General features: G+C 36.3%; 1 protein-coding gene across 9 annotated transcripts in view; it reads left to right on the forward strand.

The window, feature by feature from the left end:
• The window catches only part of LOC100734733 (contactin-4), a 901,708-nt gene that overhangs the window by 640,997 nt on the left and 238,150 nt on the right, over positions 1-22,561 (forward strand). For all 9 annotated transcript variants that reach the window (XM_063260279.1, XM_063260278.1, XM_063260276.1 and 6 more), the window contains one exon: positions 4,483-4,578. In XM_063260279.1, the coding sequence (XP_063116349.1) occupies positions 4,483-4,578 (96 nt within the window). The remainder of the gene's footprint in view (positions 1-4,482; positions 4,579-22,561) is intronic.

Below are 22,561 nucleotides of genomic sequence, written 5' to 3' on the forward strand. Positions count from 1 at the left end.
CCTACCCTTTTCCTCTTATTCCTCCCTTTTTCTCCATCTCTTGATCTTCTTCTCCGCTAAGAAAGAGCTATCTCCCTGCTCTCTATTAACTTTTTTATTTTATTCTTGTTTATACTATGGGTTTCTCATGTAAGAGAAACCATGTAATATGTAAGCTTCTGTGTCTGATTTATTTCACAACATTATGGTGTTAACTTGCAGCCATTTTTCTACAATAACTGAAGTTTATCTTTCTTTATGGCAGTGTAGTACTCCATTGTGTGTAAATACATTTTCTTTATCTGTGCATCTGTTGATGGACACAGAGATCACTTCCCTAATTTAGCTATTATAAATTATACTGCTATAAACATACATATTCATATGTTACTTCTGGCCATTTTAAAGCTAAACATATTCCACTCTAGGTAATTGCAGTTGTGAACATCTTTATCTTTTCCTGTGTGATTGACTAGGCCCTTAAGACGGCCTATATACACAGTTCTTTCTTTTTCATTGTCATTGCATCTCAAAAAATACCTTGGACTATCTTGGTTTTATTTTCTGTAGACTATTTTCAGTTATTTATTACAAACTACTTCTTTCATACTTCAGAACTTTAATAATTTTCCACAAAAGATATACATAAACATTTTCTTCTTGACTTTTTAATTTACTCTACTGTCTGTGTTCCAAGTACTGAAATATTGTTGTTAATCACGTAGTGAAACTTTAAGTCATTTTGCTTCTCCAGGAATTTAACTGATAAATCACTTCTACACTTGCGATGAACTGACACATTCTAAGTGCTGTAACATTTTCTAATGTCATTTGAAATAAAATGCAGATGTTTCATAGGAGAATAACAAACAATTATTTTTCACAGAGTAGTATGATATGGAAACGTCTTCCACAAAATTCTGCATCACTTAGTAAAACTTCTGAAGAAATTATGTAACATACTGATAAATCAAATCAACATCAAAGATTAAAGACTTCATTTTTAATTACTTATCAATACATCATATGGAAAGTTGGACAATTTTTTTAAGAAACCGTGGTACATAGATATTAATATAATGCCATATGTATACATCCTATATTCAACCATATCTTCAGCAATCAGTTATATGAGCTAAAAGAAACAGAACTCAAGTGAATTGTTCAGTCATCTTCCTCACAAGGCAAAAACCTGCATTCTTAGTAGAGTTCTTTCTGATTACCCTTGTCTAACTTCATCTTTTGCCTAAAATATGGAGTCCCTTCAAAGAGTGTTCATCCACCATAAAAAGCAGAGAGGTAAAAGATTTACACGCCATATACCAATAGCCACATTGTGCATGGAAATGTAGATTTTCTGGTATATTGTGTGTAAAATATGTTCTTGAAAACTGATTTCTGTGTCTAGATGTCATATTATTGGTTTTAATGTTCTTTGTCCCTGGCTTCCCTCAGTCAGTGAAAAGTCATAGATTCTGTTGCAGTGGCTCTGGAGAGAGACATACATGACTGCACTGGTCACTTGGCACATGCATGAAAAACATATTGAACTCTTTGAGCTTCACTTGTTTGACCTGAAATTTGGGGAGTTAAGTTAGGATGGAATTAAATGAAGTTGTATAAGCACTTGTCATATGTTATGACCTCAGTGCATCTTGCCGCTGAATCTCCTCTTGCTATGTGTGTGGTAGAGATGGTGACAGAGCATTATCTGTAATGAGTTCTGTCTCATGAAGCTGCTGCTATGTTCATTACCTTGTTCTGTAGCTTTTGAAAGAAAATGTTTTAAAATATATTATTTTATATGTAATGTAAATTCTGATGAAAGCTTAGTCATGAGTGTACAAGCATCATACACATAGTTCTTTAACTTGGAAAATTACTATGTTGCTAGTGACTAGAATCTGGATAGTTATATCTGAAAAGATCAATTTTAGACGTGTTACCTTTCCCTGAATGTGAGCATAAATATCATCTCTCTAACTAGCATCCACAACTCACTCTCCTGTGTGTTTGCTATTTAAAAACCTTTACCAATGGGATGTTGGGGGGTGATTTTCTTCTAGATCACAGCCTTCCTTAGTGACAGAATAGACATATCAAGCCACAGACCTTATATCTTGAAACATCTTGTACTTTTCAAATATTTTCTCATTTCATCTTTGCTCATGAGTATACTTATTCTCAGTTTATTTGTGACAAAACTAATAGTTGTCCAATGTTAGTACTAGTAAATGGCAAAGATGATTTTCAAACTCAAATGTGCCCAATATGGTCTTTCTATTCACTGTATGGACAGGATCTAGAATATGTTTTACATGAACTAAGAAATATTTCTAATATTTTCTCAAAAATTAGATGCATGTAGTATACTCTCAAGGCCCAAATCTTGTAAAAATGGACAAAATTCACAAACTAAAGTGGAAAAAACCAGGATCTAGTTCTTTAAACTCAGGGAAAACAGTTAAGCTATTGTATATATATTCCTACTCTGTAATATAGTTCCTTTAGTCGGGAGCCATGATCAATTTTTGCCTAGAGAAGCCTGTAATCTATCAGTTCTTAATCTTGCATATAACTCTGAAAATTGGATAGGATATTTATACAAAAAAGATGACATACTTTAAAAATCTGCACATCGAGGCATGGTGGCACATATCTGTAATCCCAGAACTCAGGAAGCTGAAGCAGAGGATTGCCAGGCATTTGAAGCCAGCTTGGACAACATAGTAAGTTCAAGGCTAGCATGAGCTACATCATGAGACCCTGTCTTGGAAATAAAAAAGGAGTATCTGTGCAAAACAGACCATTCAAACCCATTCAAACTAATTCAGTATGTTTTTAGGAGCAATAGCTCAAATTATTAATTCTGTTGTAAAGTTTAATCCTTTTTGGAAACCAAGTCCTTAAAGCAAAGAAAAATGTTATGATGTATGTTGACCTGGTGCCTACTGAATAAAAGAAGTGTGTTGTATCATACATGTAATTCACGTTATAGCACTGTTTGGTTTTGTGCTGAATATGTATGTATCCTTCACAAGTCCTGCTTATTCTGCCGCTGGTGGTCTATAGGTTGCTATAATTAGGTTTCATGTGTCCATCCTGCTCCCTAAGCTCTTGAGTCGCTACAGGACACAGTACCCTGAGCTGGAACATGAATGATTCTTAGGGAATTTTTGTAAATATGTAGGTGATAAAAACAATATAAGATTTAAATATCATTCTAATGTCAGAATAAACTGTGTTTTATTTTTAACTATCCTGAGCTCTCCCCGAAACCAGACATGATGTGGAGCACATTCCCTGTGTGTAATTTCACAAGTGTGGTCCAGATTCTTCTTTCGGTCCCGTCACTCATTAATGTGGCCTTGGCACATAATGACTGTCTTTTCCAGCCTGTCTAGAAGGCTGGACTAGAAGAGGCAAACATGAGTTTTACCAAAGTGGCCAGAAAGCAGGCAGTACTAAGTAAATATTACTATACTCTAGAGGGCACAACATGGGGCTTACAACCCTGTACCTCATATTTGAATCACAGTAGTCCTCAAATCTGAAGCGAGGTCATTAAATCAAATGTTATAGACACTGATAGAAAAGCGCACTTAAAACATAGTCATTGGAAGGATTTACATGTGGGAAAATAGGAGAAAAAAACAGTTTGAACAATAAAAAGCAACAGTGCATCTACCAAACTAGAAATATTTTGTATATGAACTCATCTTTATTTATTATCTCAAATTATGATCTTCAGTTTTATGAATGTTTTATCTCTCTTACCAGATTTGGCCTCCATGAAGAAATGAAATGCTTTCCAAAAATAATCAAAAGATGTACTATCTGAATACTGAAAAATATACAAAATTTTAAAATAATCTTATCTGTGTGTATATGTCTACTTAGGGATTATATGCCTATATATGTGAGTAATATGCTGGCTATATATGAATGTACAGATATTATATTAGATATATTTTCATATAATATCTCATGTAATTGTTTTAGATAATTAGATGGATATTATAATTGCAAATAATTGAGTGAATAGAGCTGAATATCAGAAAACATGTTCACATTGTCATAATAATATTTAATTATATAGAGTTCTTGGGGAGATCACGACATATTTAATCTCATATTCTTCAACTAGACCTGCATTATCCCAGTAGAATTTTCTAGTGTGCTATCCAGTGTGGTAGCCACTAAGTTTTTGTGGTTTTGAAACACCTGAAATGAAACTCTGTCTCTGTCTCATAAACTGAATTATACCTTATATTTAATGTGGATTTTTAAAAATCTAAATAGAGTCACGTGTCAGGTTACTATGTTACTGGACAATGTAACTGTACGCTCATAGAAGAAGAAGCAGTATCAAGTGAATGGAACCTAGGATGAATTACCCTGGTCTACTGCTATGATGACTATTTCCAGCTTCTTAGAAACAGTGAAACTCTCCCACAATACCTTGACTTTAACCACTTTTCATTTTGTTTTTTCTTCCAACAGATCTTGAAAACTTTAAAACCAGAACAAGAAGCACTGTGTCTGTCCGCCGAGGCCAGGGAATGGTTCTCCTCTGTGGCCCGCCTCCCCACTCTGGAGGTACAGTAAACTCACTGAAGTGCATGCTGTACTCACTACTATTTTTCTTGCTGAATGTTCTTCCACTTGGCCCGGGCTGAGGGACAGTGTCATTCGTAGAGATGCTCCAGGTCCAACAGTATAGAGGAAGAACCACTATGAATTCCTCCCGTAATTAGGATAGAAAAGTATCAGATTGTTTGAATGTTTCACCCCACTACTGTCTGGCCGGCACAGAGGGAAAGACACCTGAGTAAGTGAAACTTAGAATCCTGTTGCTTGGTGAAGCAGTGTAGCAAAAGCCGCCAGTCCTAGGCTAAAAAAAAATTACTCTGCTTCATTTTATCTCATTATTCATCTGGGAAGGTTTGTAAGAACAGTTTCTACCCCCCACATATCTAATACCAAACATTTTTCCACACTAAAAGCTAATTCTTAAACACTGTGGACACCAACTAGATGTCTGGTGATTCATCTGTATTCTGACACTAACAACCCAGAATACAGTAAATTGCTGTCACCTCCAGTGCTACTTGCAAGTTCCTGGCCTCCCATGCATCTGACCAACCTTGGGGTCAGTAATTTGCTAGAACAGCTCAAAGAACTAAAGAAAATCAGTTTACTCACCATTTATGTATTTAAACAATATTATAATCGACAAACATGAGCTGTCAGATAAATTTGACTGGCTTAAGAAGCACCAAGGGGCTTCTAGTGCTGGTCCATGCCTATCAAAACAGGATTCTAGGGAGCTAAGGCAAGAGGATCAGTGTTTGAACCCAGACCCTGTTCCCCAGCTCTGACTTCCCTAACACTACAACTAAGAAGCTTTGTTCTACTTGACCCTTCTACCATGTTGCTGCTGCCTGGAGCCATCCACTCATGTGCTGAAACCATGAGGCAAATTAAACCTCTTTCCTTAAACTTGAAAGTGTACGGTATTGAGTCAGTGACCAGAAAGCTGACCAAGACCAAAAGCAAGATCCAGAAGGGTTTTAAGCACAGGAGCTTCTGTCCCTGTGCTGCTGGGTGTGCACCCTCTCATCACACGAATGTGTTCATTATGCAGGGGACCCCTGAATATAGTTTTGTGACATTTAATTTATATAGTGTAATTGAATCATAGGCCATTGGTGACCGAGCTCTATTTTCAGCCTTTTTCCCTTCTCCAGAGGTGCAGGGTGGATGCAGGAAGAAACCTGAAAGTTCTAAGTCTCTAATTACATGATTGGTTCATCTGGCAACCAGCTCCCATCCTGAGCCTATCTGGGGCCTCTAGAGAGTTAATTCATTTACATAAGCTCAGGTATGGTTTTGTGAATAACAAAAGACATTCCTATCACCCCATCAGTCAGGAAATTACAAAGGTTTTAAGAGCTCTGTGCCTGGAACATAGAAAGAAAATCAAATATATATTTCTTTGTTTTGTTTCTTGAGATGCTAAGGATTAAATTTTAGGGATTTATTCATGCCAGGCACATGCTTTATTACTAAACTGCACCCCCAGCCCCCAATTATATACTTCTTATTAATCACAGTAACACATTATCACACCAAGAATCAACGTCCCTTCACCACAGCATCCAAAATCAGTTTGTGGAAATTTATAATGGCCAAATGAGTTAGGGATACATTTGGCCCAGCAAAAACAGACTTAAATGGATTTGAGTTTGTCTTTCTCATATGCATGAATATCAGATATATGCTGTCAAAGTTAGCACAAGTTTTTGGGTTGGTTTTTTTTTTTTTTTTTTCCTTTTTTCCAGTTCTAAGGGCAGAATGTAAAGCCTAGGACATATTAAGCAAGTGTTCTACTGCTGAGCTACAGCCCCAGCCCTTAGCAAGCTTCTGGAGTGGGTATAATAGGACTTCAGCCCTTCCTCTGTCCTTCCCCAATACCCTTAGTGTGTGGTGTGGCTGTAATGATGACTGTATTCCAAACTCAAAGCAACTAAAAGAAACAGGAGCAAAAACAATAATTGTTTTTCTCCACTTCACTTTACCTTTGTTATGGGAAGTTTACTTTTCCCAAGAGCTTTACCACATTTTCTTGATTACTTCAAGTTGCAAAGGAAACTGGAAAATCAAATATTTTATGTAGATGGTTTGTGCCCTGAACAGTACCACAATTTGTTAATAAAGGAGGATATAGAGATACGTATAAGCAACTTGTAGAGTCTGCAAAAAAGATCAATTATGAGCAGAGGGCAAATATAACTATATATAAAGGGTTTATTAATGAGAAGATGTAATAAATTGTGATTTTTATTAGAATTCTACAAAAGTTTACCATGACAAAGGTAATGAACGCTAGTGTTAATAATTAAGGCTATTTATTTTGATATGTTGTATCATTATTGCCTGAACTTTCTATTGAAAAAAAATTAAACTTGACATCTAAAAATATACTTTTCTTTTTGTTCTACATTGAAAAGTTTAACTTTCTCAAATTCATCTAATGTCCCACCTAGTATTCTGAGTAGAGAATAATAGCAAAATAACCAAAAGGTCTGTGTTGAGCACACTGCACATGAATCCTTCAAATCTGAATCAAGATTTGTTGATCTGTGGGATAGTTAAAATTTCTTTTGAAGACTAGTGCAGAATTCAACTTTGCTTTCTGGACCATGTGCTTGGGAAAAGCACCAGATTTGAAGTAAAGATAACACTTTTGATCCTGGTCCTTTTCAAATCATTATTTGAAGTTGGGCAAATATCTTCACTCTACTTACAGTGAAGCAAAGAATGGTGAGAGTAAAATAACTTTGTCAGATGCATTTTAGTTCTATCAGTACATAATTATAGCTCATAATATTCATGATAATAATAATTATAGCTCTTGTACTTACTGTGAGTTTGGTGCTGAGAGCCTGGAAGAGAGAGCAGGTCTAGTTTCTGTAACTTCTTACTGAGGCCTGCAAAGGAGCCTCAGAAACCCTCAAGCATCACAATGCAGTGGCACTTGGGGCTCTCAAGACCAGAAATCTGAAACTAGATGTGGCTGCCTGAGCCCTGCCTGGACCATGATTTAAATGCAGCTAACAAGGAAACTGGGAAAAAGACTGCTCCAATCCTGGCATTCCCTTAGGGCCATGTCCCTACTGCAACATTAAGGGCCACTGGAAGAGTGACTGTCCTAGCCACCAGCAAGCGGTCTAACATACGTGCATTCACCAGTGAAGTTGTCCTGGCTAAAACACCTGGCACCAGCTTCTACCTGGGCATCAACCATCATCCCGTTGCCTCCTCTAGACCCCAATACAGCGCCCCCTTCCAGCAGGAATCAATAAAGAAAGAAATCTTCACCCATTTTTCTAATAATAATAATCATAAGACGGGATGTGAAACAGTTTTGGCCCAGACAGGATACTGTAGCCGGTAAAGGCTCAGGCGGAACCAAGGAGCTCCATCTCCCTCATCCCTAGGAATTTACCTGTGGTGCCAAAAGAATACAAATGGGCTACCTGTGCATACCTAATGCCCCTCAGGCACCACCCCCAACCTAAGCTACATATATGCCCCCATGCCACGTGTCCGCCAGAGAGAAAACCAGACTCCAGTGGTTGGGGGCTTCTTTGTTTTCTCTCTCTGAGTTCTCAAAATAAAGGCCTCTCTTGTTTAAAAAAAAATAATAATAATTATAGCTCTTTACCAAGTATATCTGCATTATTGAAGCCCTGTACTTTATATAAGGAAAACCACTTAACTGTGGACATATATTTTGATTCAGGTAAAATTCACTCAGACTATCACTTCTCTTCCAAAAATGCAATCCGATCAAAATAAAAATTGATCATTTTGCTAATTTCTCCCGCAGGCTACCTTCACAACATTAACATGGTGCTTCAGTAACATGGCAGCAACTCTGAAATTTAATCCTGGCGGTTTAGTTAAAAAGTACCACTCCTAAAGCATAATAACTTTAGAAAAGACAAAACACATGAAGTCAGCTGTGCTACTTTGTTCTCCTTCCCACACAGAAACTTATCAGAAATTTCCATAGACATGAAATGTGCTTGTCTAGGCTGGCAGCAGTCAGTAACTCTGAAATCTGGTTCCCTGAGCGATGCTGACATTCCTGACAGTCTTGATGGTGAAAGACAAGGAAATAAATATTCTCATTATGGGCTGTATTAGAAATCATGCACACAGTAACACCATAAGCAAGTCAGGCACAGCAAGGCAATTTTCAAGAAAACAACAAAGAGGATCTTCAAGATTGTGAGAGAACATCTCAGACATCCATCACTTTTGAGCAGCAGTCAGTGATCATCTGATGGAACCCTCCTCCCTACCCACCATTCCTCAAAAGCATCCAGTGCAAACTGTACAGCAGTGATTCTCATTGCTTTCTAAGCTGCATTTCACCTAAAAGCTGGCAGAATCACCGCAAGCTACTGGTCATACTGAGCTCTTTAGACCCAGCATATGTCATCAGTTTCAATTGTCACAGATCATGCAGAGGAAGGGAAATGAGTCAGTCCTTCATTATATCAGTGGGACACTCCGTAATGCTCTGAAATCCATTGTAAGGGATGCTGCATGTTCAGTTTCAAAAGCTGTGCAGTGTCATACCACCTTAGGGTATCACAGAAATGAGCAACAATTAATCTGTTTTGAAAAGCAGTTATTTCCAGCACTCTGAGAGTCACTGTGTGTAGCATCTTTTTCATCTCTTGTTTTATGTATATGAATTCCGCTGTGTTGTCATTGTGTAGTTTTTAACATTAGATGTTGGGAGAAAAAAAACACCAAAAAAAATCACTCTGATCATCTCTGGTTGTCCTTGGTCTTCTTTAAATTCAGAAATGGATATTATTAGTTTATTTCAGCTTCCACAAATTTGAGGGTCACATGGCATTAGGAATTCATGACCCTTAGCCATATTGTCACTGAATAAAAATAGAACCGGGATACTTTGAGATTCTTCCTTCCAATGTAAATTGATTGAGTTTTTCATCAGTGAAACCCTCACGAACTGTTCAAGGGAAGCTTTTATTTTCCTTCCTTTTTTTATGTCATTAAAGTCCTCATTACTCGAAAGGTCATCTATAGCCCAAGAATGGATCTCAAATGGGAATTTGTTAAAAAGTGAAAATCTCAGACTCCATCCAGGACCTAATGAATCAGAACTTGCTTTTAATTAGACATCCCGAGATCATATGCACACTGAAGTTTGAAAAGTCCTGAGCTGTATTTGTGATTTCTACATACCCACCCCCCTGGCCAGTGGCAGGCAGGTAGCTTTAGAATTACTGAAGCAATCTGTTAAGCCCGTAAGTCTCTACTCTTTTTCCAAGAATATTCTTATTCCATAATCTGGGGTAGTTTCTCCAAAGCTCTTGTTTTATAACTGAAGTGAACTTGGGGGACAGAACCACATGTAAGATTCACTGACTCCATCTATCTTCTACAAAACCAGTCTGGGCACAGACCTAATGAGAAAGAATGTTTGATTTCTACCTCACTCAAGCAGAAACACTGAGTATTTCTTATGAAAGATTTATATTTAAAACATTTTAAAATAAAATATAATCTCAAGCTTTGCCTTTGACTTCCTATGTTTTGTGGTTATGCGTAAAGAAAATCAACAACTAAGAAAAGACTAGCCTTCCTCAGGCATCCATATTCAGTAATTGTTTATACTCAACCAGCTCTTACTACATTATTAGTAGTAAAAAGTATAGCTTTCTGTGGAATAAAAGAAAGAAAATCGCTTGATTCTAAAATGACTTTCATTATTATGAGTTTTAGAGAAACTGGCTAGAATTTCTTTGTTAGATGCTTTTACACATATTACCATTAAAATTGAATCCTATTCACAAAGTATTAGATACCAAGACCTTTTAACTAAAGAGCTCTTTATGATGTTTTTGATGCTTTAGTTTGTATTATCGCTTGATGCTCATAATAATCCTATAAGAAATAAGGATATGTGTTTCATAGAGAAGAGAATCGAAGTAAAGATTAAATGGAGCACACACTGAACAATAGGAGACCCGAGCAACTAATATTGCCTAGAACATGCCCCTTTTTTGGACATACTTGAAAACAGTACAAATACATAGTGTATGCTCCATGCCACTGGCTCTTTGGTCTTAAGCTAAGTTAATTAAATCTGAGTTTCTTGGAAGCATCATTAATAGTCTCAAAAACACCTCTGGGTGATTCTAATACAATGCCACATTAGTAAACTTCTGTCCTAAAATTACAAAATCAAGTAGGTCTTATCCCATTAAAACTTCTCAACTTGGAAACCTCTCTCTGGGATTTCTTAAATTTGATTTGATCTAGATATAGCCACACAAATTATAATGAGAGCCCTGAAAAGTATCAATCATGCCTTCCCGTGTGAAGATTATCTCAGATGGACCATTTTGCATGAACTGTTGAATAGAGGGGAAAAGTAGGTGGCTTAATCACTGTTCTCACTGCCAGAACAAAATAGTTGCCATATGCAACTTAAAGGAGGAGGAGAAATTTATTTTGGCTTACATTTTAGTGCATGGTATGCTTACTCCAAAGCAGGATGACATGGCACAGGAGCATGACAGAGGAATAGTTGCTCACTTCAGGGAAACCCTGAACCAGAGGGTTCAGGTTACTCAAGAGGATCAGAGAAGATCCCAGAAAAGAGATGTAACTTCCTGGGCTTATGCCCACAGCGATTGGCTTTTTTCAACCAGGTCCCATTTACTCAGAGCAAATGAACTATAATGCCTTTATAATCCAAATCACCTTCCAGATATTCATATTGCAGTCCTAACTTTCCAATCAATATAATGTGAGGTCTTGAGCCAATTATGTAACTCTTTGAGCTGTATTTCCTCATCCACTTCTGTTTCTATCCCCCACACCTGCTCATTTTCAGCATCAACGTATCATAGTCAGGGTCATATTTATCCAGTTTTGTATTTAGCCTGAACTATATTGTTGAAGGGTCTTACTGTACTAAAATGTTGCAACTGCCATGCTCGCAATAAGGGTCAAGATATCTACATTGTAGTTGTTACCAATGCTACCCAGATCCTCACTTCTACCTTGTTCAGACTAACTCTCATTGCTTATCAGTTGTTATGTAAATCTAAATTTCCAAGCATATGTAATTCATTTTCTCCAAATATCAACCTATTTAATTGTAGCATCAATCTAGCTTTTCTTCTCAGGTGTCACCAAAAGGTATACTAGTGTCATTTGAACCCCACTCTAAGTTTTTAACTATAGCATGCTATTCTTTGAATTCTAAATATTGCTGATATCTAGAATGTCTTGATTCTGGGCTTCAATCACTAATTCAGAACCTTTGGACACTGACATCACCCTGTTATGAACCTAGGTTTAAAACCCTGTGATAACTGGGCATCTTACTCAAGAAGCAGGTTCTCATTTCTAGCATATTTCCTCTAGTTCTTTTCATTTACTTTTCAAGACCCTTCTCCTTGCCCATTACTTGGCTTCTACCAAAACTCTCAAAATATCAGTATCAAAGCAGCTGAATGGAATTCATTTTTGTCCTGTAAACCTCCCAGATGTGTTATGCAGATAAAGAGACACTATAATGTGGCAGCAATTTATACAATTAAAACTTCCAAACATTACTAATTACACTTAGTTGTGTTATTTTCATTTGCTTATGCTTGAAATAAAAGTCAAATCAGAAAACTGCATGTCACTGGAGGTATATGATTTACCTTCATATAACAACTCATAATTATGCAGACATATCTACTAAGAGATTCAAATGGAATCTACATCTATTATAAATCTCTAGTATTGTGACTTTATTAAAGTGCTGATTTAGCCATTCTCCCATTAGGAAATTGATCTTAAAGACTCAAAATGACAGTTGAAATAAACTCAACCAACCTTCTCATTAACTAAGTCCTGTGTAAATTTTTATGTTTGCATTTTCTATTTAGTATGTACAATATGTGGCTGGGCTCAGGGACACAGAGGAGTAAAGATCTTTTAAATATTTCTGAAATAATTCTGAGGGTTATTTTAAGGGAATAGATTAAAAAAACTTGTCTTCACCTTATTTTATATAGTAATGTAAAATAAACATAACAAGAGTTTTAAATGGATCTCATGTTAACATTCATTTAATTATCACAAAAAGCTAGAGTGGCACTCAAAGCATTGAGTAAAAATCTCTTTTTTGATTATAATGATTAGATGTTCATATTAGAACAGAGGAAGACCCAGCATACACCTTAGTTATCACGTCCTGTTCTCAATCCTAAAAAAGGATTTCCCTGAGAGGCACCGTATCTCCTGTACATAATAGGTGTCCACTAAGTTAAGGAAGATTTCTTTAGAGATCAGTGATTAATAAGCTCTCCTATCTTCATTCAACTAAAAAATTGGTTCTTATCATTGCGGACTTGGAACTCTAGAAAAAGATGCTTAAAATGCAATTGAGGTGGCTATGCAGTACTGCCACTGTACTGTTCTTCAAGACAATGCAATCACACTTGGATAAACCACCATTTATAGTATAATTGCTATGGAAGACACATCCTTAGTTTCATTTCTTAGTAAAAGTGATTTATATACTCCCTTCTATGGACATCAGTCTCAATGTAGTAAGGAAAGACTAACATTTAGTTAGTGATAGGTTAATCAACATCCTAGGCTTTAGGTATTTTCTTGAAGGTTTGGTACTAATATTCTTAAAGAAATTTTTATTTTACCATGTTCCACTGAAAGATATGAACCTGAATTCTTTTATCTGAAATACAGTTAACAATTCTTCTCATCTTCCTATTTTGCAAATCAGTGGAGGTTATAATGCATTAGAGATTTAGTAAGCATAAAATAATGGGAGATAGTTTGCAAGGCAATGTTGTTCAGTGTTCATCAGGCCTTCTTTTTCACTCATTGAATGAAAAATAAAGAGCCAAAATGATCTTCTGATCCTACTTGTTATGAATTATTTGACCCAAATAGCATGGCTGAGGGCTTGGGATTTAAGAGTATTTCTGCTCAGCACACTAAGGGCAAACTCCATTTCTTTCACCCAGAAGGTCATTTAGCTTAAAGAAAGAATCAACAATGGAAGAAAAAAGGAGGAATTGGAGCCTTGCATGTCTAGAAAGATAACTTAATTCTCCCTATTAGGTAAGACAGGAAAAAGAGAGATGAATACGTCTGATGTCAGCTATCTCTGAAACTGATTAAGTGTATCCTGTGATGCTACTGACACATTCTATGCTTTTGATTTTTTTGCTGTCATCTCCTTTTAAAATAACTTGGATGTTTCACGCATACACTTTTGAATTTCTGAATTTCAACAACCACCCACTTCGGAAGAGAAAAAGGTTTAAGGAACATTCTGTAGTCACAGTATCATTCTAGACTTTCTATAGCTAAGCCTCCAGTTTCATAAGTTAATCTGTAAGGAGAATAGTTGGTCTTTTTCTAAGAGCTCCTCAAGAGTCGTTATTGTATAATTTCTAACTTAATTCTTTAGTTTTAGAAAATGAAGTATTTGTGTTTGCAGTTGTATCAAGTCCCATGCACTTAGAAATAGTCTTATCTACTTAATAAATATTAGATAACTCAATATCTTTTTATCAGAAGCTTTAGAGAAACATTTAGATTTTAAAAACTGAAGAAAAATATTTCAAGAAATTATTTTCCTTTTCCTTCATTTTTGCCTTTGCTTTTGTACAAATGTTTCCATCTACTTTACTGGACAGAAGCCAAGGATTTTACTTAATTAATGATTGATTTAATTTCTCTGCTTGTCTCCTAACACTTACTCTGTACTCATTTTGGTAGCAGACACTATTTCAGTGCTTTGGTGGACATATAGATTTAAATTAAAGTTAAAAGTATCTCAAACTTCTTTTTAAGCATACCCACCCTTCAAAATCAAAGAGCATATCTCCAGGTTTGAGCCTTAGAACTGAAGGCCTATTGATTAGTCAGAGTGAGGGCCAAATGCATTAGTACCGAAAGAAATGTCATTGGAAATTATGATTTCACCATAAACAGAACAATCAATGAGCTGTGTTCATCCCACAAAGCTCAACTGGATGCAGAGCTTTCTCTTTTGCAGTTATGCTACCCTAGAATGCAGTGAAGGATGATTTTCTGTTGGAACACAGGTGTTAGTTGGAACATGAAATGTTGGGAGATGTAAAAAACACATTACACATCCAGTAGAGTGCTACAGGGGATGTACCAGCCAAACAGAACAAATGATCAGCACTGATCTTTCAGCAACATGAACCTGACTGAGCATTTCATAAATAATCCAGTGGGCAATCACTGCAGGATACATGGGCACCATTCTTGTTTAATGCTTGCTGTAAATACACCCTATGACTCTCTTCTTTTCATTTGAAAAAAAAGATCAGTTCTTTAGCTATATTTTCAGGAACAAATAGGTACTTTGTCAGGTCACTGCATTATGATGTTACATTGGATTACTCAAGATAATGGAGCACTACACACAATGGGGAAATGCATGCTCAGTCCTGGAAATTTAGAAATAGGCTCTGGTTAGGTGCTCAGAAATCTGAGGCTTGATATGGGATTTTACTATGGTCAGTGGTATCTTGATGCTGTGAATCTTAGGAACAACTATAAAATCGACCATTTTCCCTGACCTGTGTAATTTATACATAGTCATTATATGTATACATGTATATTGACTACATGTATATATATGTGTGGGTGTATATATATATATATATATATATAGATAGATAGATAGATATGGCTATATATATAATGGCTGATTCTGCATAGTGTCATGATTAAAAAAACAGTGGTTTAAAAGAAAAATTATTAAGTAGCTGTAAAGTCATCAAGGACAAAAACATGAGTGAAAGCTTTTTAGGTCAGTCAAGTTGATTTGAGTTCACTAAGTTAAATTAGAAAATTGATATTTAGACATGTAGGCTAAATACAAGATTCCAAATGAAGTGCAATAGCTTTACAGAGAGAAACTCGGCTTGTCTTACAATAACAGAAGTGGCAAGTCTTTAATTTAGAGGCTTGTTGAAAAAGTGTTCATAGTATCTTAGGCAGATACTGACTGCTGACTAAAGAAGACAGATATTTTATACGTATCCAAGGAAGCTCTTGAAAGCTCTTGCCTTCCTTGGCTGTAGCAATCCTTGTTTTTTTTACATCAGTGAGTTGAAGGTTAACACATTATCACAATTTTCACCGTCAAAATTAGCCCTTGGAAAGGAGTTGTGTTGTAACAACACTCCACAGAAATTCATAAATCATGTTGCAGGAACAGCTGGAAAGATAGCTGCAATTGATAATGTAGCATTGCAAAAACTATCTAAGAATCTGTACTTGGTGAAGTTATTTAAAATTTACATGCTTTCTTATTTCTCCAGACCAACATACATACCAGGGTGTACCTGGTAAATACCGCACATGTCAGTTATTACTGAAACTTAGTTCTTACCATTCCATGTAAGCTTCAGTTTGCCTTTTAAAAGGATAAACAGTGTATCAAAAAGAAAACATAACTCATTTAAATATCATATTTCTTCCTCTTGTGGTTTCTACTTGTTCCAAAATCAGGTTGATATGAGACACCTCTGAAATCAATACCTAAATATAAGAAAGACATTGTCTTGCAGCCTTGGAAATGTGTTCATTATGTGCAAGCTACATTATAAGTGTAAAATTTTAATTTACATCAATTCAGTGGGTTCTAGTGGAATGTGTAAATTACAATTTCAAGAAGAGGATAGTTTATTTTTTAAAAGTGAAATTATGGTAATCCAGGTGTAGTGGGGCATGCCTGGAATTCAGCACTCAGGAGGCTGAGGCAAGAGGATTGTTGAGAGTTTGAGACCAGTGTGAGCTACATAGAGATCTTAAGGTGATTCTCTATGTAATGTGATAATGGAATCCTGTCTCAAAAAGGTAAATAAATACATAAGTAAAATTATAAGGCTTGAACAGATATACATCTTGTACTAGACACAACAGATATAACAGTAACCAAAACAAAATACATGGTCCCTTCGGCACATTGGCTCCAGACCTTTGGTCAGCAACAGGGCAATGAGACAGTCATACTGAGACACCTCTGTATGCTTTGGCTTACAGAGCCAAAGCTTGCTTTGGCTCTGAGGTAAGGCTGGAGAGGACAGAGCTCAAGGGCCATGTGAACTGGGAGGACATGATGTGGACGGGGAGTGAGTGACTACTTCCCTTGAGGAAATAGTTCTAGAGTTCAGATCTGAAAGATAAAAGAGTAGAAGGGTAGAAGGCAGACTGCAGGCGGAACAGCAGTTCATCAGCCTGATTAGGGAGTTGTCTAAAGCAGCTGACAATAGTCTATTAGGTGGGCAAGTGGAAAGCTGTTATAGATTACTCTGAAAGTGCTTACTGGAGCAATGATTGCTGAAATTCTGCCGTGGTTCCTCAGACTCTTATCAAATCACCAGTAGCCAGACACCAAGAAGTTGCAAAGAGAAAATGGCCATTAAATTGCCACAAACTGAAGACCTAAGATGGGGATTCTAGGAACCCAGGAAGTCAGTTTCAAGAAATGAAGGGATACATCCATTTTTGCTTAGTGAACACACACCTTCCTAGATTTACCATACATAAAGAGTTAAATAAAAAATTGACACAACGATGATGCCTACGAAAATAATGTTATAAGAGGAAAAGAGGAAGGGGAAATGTCAGACACTGCCTAAAGATGCAAAATGAAATAAACATATCTGTGAAAACAGTCCTGTAAGAAAGTAGAACAAAATTAAACATTGTATTTCTGATTTGTTTACAGTTAAGTATGAGAAACAAAAATGCTAATGTAAAAAAGCTGAGTTCAATAAAGATTGAGATTTAAAGAGAGATTTCAAAGATTAGAAATGAGAATTAAAATCTGCAATGCAGACTAAATAAAAAGTCAAATGAGCATTTTAGAGAATTGAATTAGTGATAAGCATGACTAACTAGTAAAGTTTTTAGAAGAATACAAAATGAACGTATACGGATTGGAAAGCTTCATAAATATGGGAATTAAGGGAAGTTATAAATTATGTGTAATCAATACAATTGATAAGTTTATAAATAAGTGCATATATATTGTTCCATTATTTAACATCATGTCATTCCATCTCACTTCATCAGCCCTTTAATACTTAAAGTCTATCTTACATTTTCCGCTTTCAGAGAAAGTAAATGCTATTCCTATATTCCCTGTTTTAATAATTAGAGAAAAATAAATATTAAAAATATAAATGAAATGTATACCTTCCAAGCTGCTGGAGACAATAAAATGAAAGAATTTATAATCTACTTAACCAGAGACTATAAGTAAAGATGGATTGAGAAGCATAAATTTTTAAAATACTGAAAAATGACAAATATAACAGTATACAGCTTACCAGAAAATACAGGGATTTAACTTCTATATTCAATATAAGAACACAGAGTTTTAAAAGATTTATGATGTAAAGAAATGTGATGACATAAGACACTTTCATTAACAAAATAGATTTTAAAAATAAACAAAGAATGATATGATTATGTGTTTCCAAAGTATTATTCAAGCACAAGAACATTAAACTGTGCAAAGGTAATGTTTTGATTAAAATTCTCAAACCAAAGTGAAGAACCTCCAATTATATCTTGAGGCACCAGAAAACAAAGGGTTGAATAATTAAATTCGAGAATATGAAGAATCTAAATAATGTAAGATTAGCCTATTTAATGTAAACACATGCACACGTACACACTACACGAACTTTTCTCTTTGTACAATACCGGGGCTTGAACCCAGTGCCTTGTGCATTCTGAGTAAGCATTCTACCAAGTATCTGCTTGTCACTTGCCTCTGTAAGTCTTGTGTTAAATGGTTACATAGCAAGCAAAAATAAACAAAAAATCCACCCATGTAAACTTCAAATCACATTTCTAACATCTACTACGTCAAAAAATAATTAATTACATTTTTCAAAAATGAAAGAAATGAGAACAGATACACCTATAGAATTTATTAAAATCATACTCAAAATACTAATCTTACATTCATTATTAAGTATGGAATATGGGAAGCCAAAAAATAGAAACACAAAATAAAAACCAAAGGACAACAGAAGGAAGGAAAATAAAAGTCAAAATTACTGTATTAAAACACAGAAAATGATACACATGAGATATTCAAAAGGAACTTTGAGAAAGAAAAATATATGTGTGATGTATTTTTCTCCAAATTTAATCCAGAACACAAGAGAAGTATAAATACAAATAGAAATTTTAAAAGCATATAACTTCACATAAAAAGCTTACAAACTTAAGGGCAAACTACATAGAACTCATAATAATTTGAACATCTGCACAAAAAGAACAATCTACTGAGGAAATATAAACAACAAAATTCAACCAAGAAAACACAGAAGGGCTGAGTAGATTTGCTATCATGGAAGAAATTGGAAGTTGTCAAGAAAGTTGCCAAGTGCTGTGAGATATACATCTTATAAGAAAAATCTTTCAAACTTTTGAGATAATTCCTTTGCCAAATAATTTACAGCAGAGCAAAGATGAAATTAAAAAAAGAGAGACAGGGAAAGTTTTATCTTGTAGTGTGAGAATACTCCTGGCTTTGGAATCTGACAAGGATGACAAGAGAGACATTCATCTCACTCATGAATGTTAGTGAGTAAGGTACGTCAGGAATATTTTAAATGCCTTATACTTATAGATATAATAATACAATCTATATTAATGCAATAAACCTGTTGTAGTCAGGGGTTGTACACAGAGAACAATTTAGATCAGGATATGGAGTTTATAATATTTTTATAATGGTCACCGGAAGTTAACACTGGAAAATGCAGGAAATTTATCCGCAACACCAAAGACATAGATTATTTAGTCAAGAGACTAAACCCCACGGCAATGTCCCACATGAGTCCAGATAAAACCCAGAGCTCAGGACAACGCCTCCAACGAGTCCAACTGGAGGCCCAGAGCCCACAAGAAAGGACTCACGCCAGTCTCTTTTATGGATCCGTGCCGGGAAGACTCAAGGGTCAGTGGTGGAAGCCAGAAAGTCTACGCCAGCAGGATGAAGGAGCTGTGCTAGTGGGATGAGGGTTCTACACTGGAGCAGAGAAGTCACACTCACAACAAAGAGCGGGGCTGTCCTAATAGACACCACAGCTGTCCTCAGAGACATGGAGGTCCCGAGCTCCTCCCACGACAAGCACAGTCAGGTACATGCCAGGAAGCAGCTCGACGAATTCATCCTGGAGACCAAGCAGCACATGTCTTCCCCTCCGGAGCCAGGAAGCAATGCTCCATGTGATGACCAAAGCTTCTCCAGGAGAACCCACAGCTCAGACAGCAACTCGTAGGAGAACCCACAATGCCTCCTAACCACCTCAACCCTCTCAACACCTCCCTTCTTCTCCACCTATTTATCCTGGCAACCCTCCTCAGGTGGAGCATCTTCTCTCAATGCATGCTGATGTAATCCAGCTGGCATTAAGTTGACCACCAGTTCTCAAACCATAACAAAACCCTTTAGGATATAGTTTCTCTATTTTCAGGTTACAGATGTGAGGAAAAATAACTGAGATATTGCAAGAATAAATACGGTATTCCTCAACAATTAATGAACAATATTTTATTTAAAAATATGTATACAAAATAGAGGAGAGTTTTAAAAGTGCAGGTATTCAAAAGAAGCAAAAATAATGTTTGCTGAAAATACTTGTATTTGCTTAAAATATAAATGCAAACTTAAAATAAAAATATAAAAGATCCCTATGATGATCAGTGGCCAACATCACTTGTAACAAGGAGTGTGAGGACAAAAGAGAATGAAACACTGTCAGTAACTCTGCCAGCCAATTGATGACTTACAAGTGGCCATTATCCCATGGTTTCTACCTTTGTTATTCATATTAGAAAATTTCTATAGCAAAATTTTTAAAAGAAAATAACACAATTGTGTGTAGTAATCTCCAAGTAAAAGAAAATAACACAGTTGTGTGTAGTAATCTTCAATCTGCAAGATTTTCCACTTTACCTCTGTCTCCAAACACTACTTATTGACTAGCTTTTAGAGGAGGAAGATGTTTACATTATTTGGAAGATTTCCCCTAGTTCCTGGACACATTGGTCTCCTGCACACCATATACCTAGTTTATTACTGTTTTTTTCTTTCACTTGAAAACCATTGTACATACTCAAGTTAAAATAACTGTCCTTGTTGTCTTGCCTGGAGTGATGAAGATCACTAAAAATGCCTGGATTGGCAGTAATCCGCTTTGCTCCTGCCCAGAGCTATTGAGAATCTCCAGTGGCGGTTCCTCACTGTGTTACTGGGGCAAATGTGCAGTGATGTGCATTAAATCTGCACTCAGTAGTGCTCAAATGACCTGACTTTCTGCAGGGAATGAAAAAATATACATATAAACTCTCCCATTCCCAAATGACACTGTAGCCTATTTAAGAGAATTGCTTGCGGAGAGTGCATTATGCTGAGGCCAAGTTCGTTTTTAGGTTAGAAAACTTGAAATTCAAGTTGACATGGTTTCTCTTTTCATTTCTATACTTATCTCAACTGAGAAATGTGGTATTTGCCTCTCAAAACCAGCGAGTGAAATATAAAGAGGACAGGAGAGAGGCAGTGGTCCAAAGTCTCCAATTGGCTGTGATCTGAAAATATGTCATATTTTAGTTTATAACAGATACCATGCCAAATTTGATTTTCACTGCAAGACCCTCTTCTTTTATTTTCACCAAAACTCCTTGTACCCAGCAGCAATCTTTAATAGCAAGAAGTGCAATTAACATAAGCTATCATCACTAGTGTTCCAGATAGCTCATAACCAATTAGGAGACAGGTCAGAATTACAGGCAGTGTCTCAGGGATGAGCAGCCTGGAGGAATACAGAGGTACACTGTTCTGTCAGTGTGCTCCCCAGTAGCAGCTTCAGTGAAGAAACCATCAAGAAGGCGCTCTCCTGTCAGTACCACATGTGACATCTCAGGTTGCTTATCACAGTAGATTCACGAAGCTGAAAGTACATGAGCTGTCATGCATCTGTACTGAAATTTTCAGAATGAGAATGAGTGGTCTCATTAAGAGATAGAATGAAGTAAGATGAAAATTAATCTCCTGTAATCCTAGCTTGAAAATCGCTTCCTTTACTGTGCACCATTTTTCAGCTGAGTTTACAGAAAGTGAGAGGTGGTCTTAGGGCCACCCTCTGACACACAGATCCCCACCACCACGTATTCCTATTCCAATGAAAGCTGGAAAATATTTCGGAATAAGTTAACTGAAAATATTAGTTTGCTTTTATGAAATGAGCAATATTGACATTGCAAGAGTTTCTGCCAACAGAATGGTAGAATATATTTGCCTTTCATATCTTACGTGGGGGGAAAAAGTTTAAGGAACATTTTGAGTGTTGACCCTGGAAATGCGTAATTTATGCATGGCTCTTGTAAGCTGTTACCTCTTAATCACTCAGGAGCCCCAGATCTTAAAACTGCCTAATGATCCCCTGCTGCCTCTCTGCTCTGCTTCTAGTTCTGCCTTCAACACATCTGTCAGCACTGCTTCCCAAGGGAACTGTATGGAAGTTAGAAAGTCTGACATCCGTACATTAACTACGCTGTGACTTTTTCCATTAATGATGGACTGTCCTGCCGTAAGCTGTGAATTTTCTCCCCAACACCAACTGCTTTTCCTTTTATGTGCCACAAGGCCTGTCATCAGAGAGACAGCCAGAGAAAAGACATCTGGCATCTGTAACTCATAGGGGGTTCATAAAAACTAAAGCAGGTAGATTGTTCTCTCAAATGAAGTTCCTGGAAATCGTGAGAAATAAATGTCATGTTAATGGCCTTCTTCCCCTAACTAGGCGATAGCTGTAAACAGTTTTTGAAAAATACAGACACACACAGTCTGACACAAGTATCCTAAAATTTATTTGAGATTTATTTTGAGTCATTCGGAAGATCTTTGGAAGAAGAACCCAATTATTTTAAGAAC

The sequence above is a fragment of the Cavia porcellus genome, unplaced genomic scaffold (genome assembly GCF_034190915.1).
Source record: "Cavia porcellus strain 051 isolate PalLab524CR breed Dunkin Hartley unplaced genomic scaffold, mCavPor4.1 scaffold_13, whole genome shotgun sequence".
In the NCBI taxonomy this organism is placed as follows: Eukaryota; Metazoa; Chordata; class Mammalia; order Rodentia; family Caviidae; genus Cavia; species Cavia porcellus.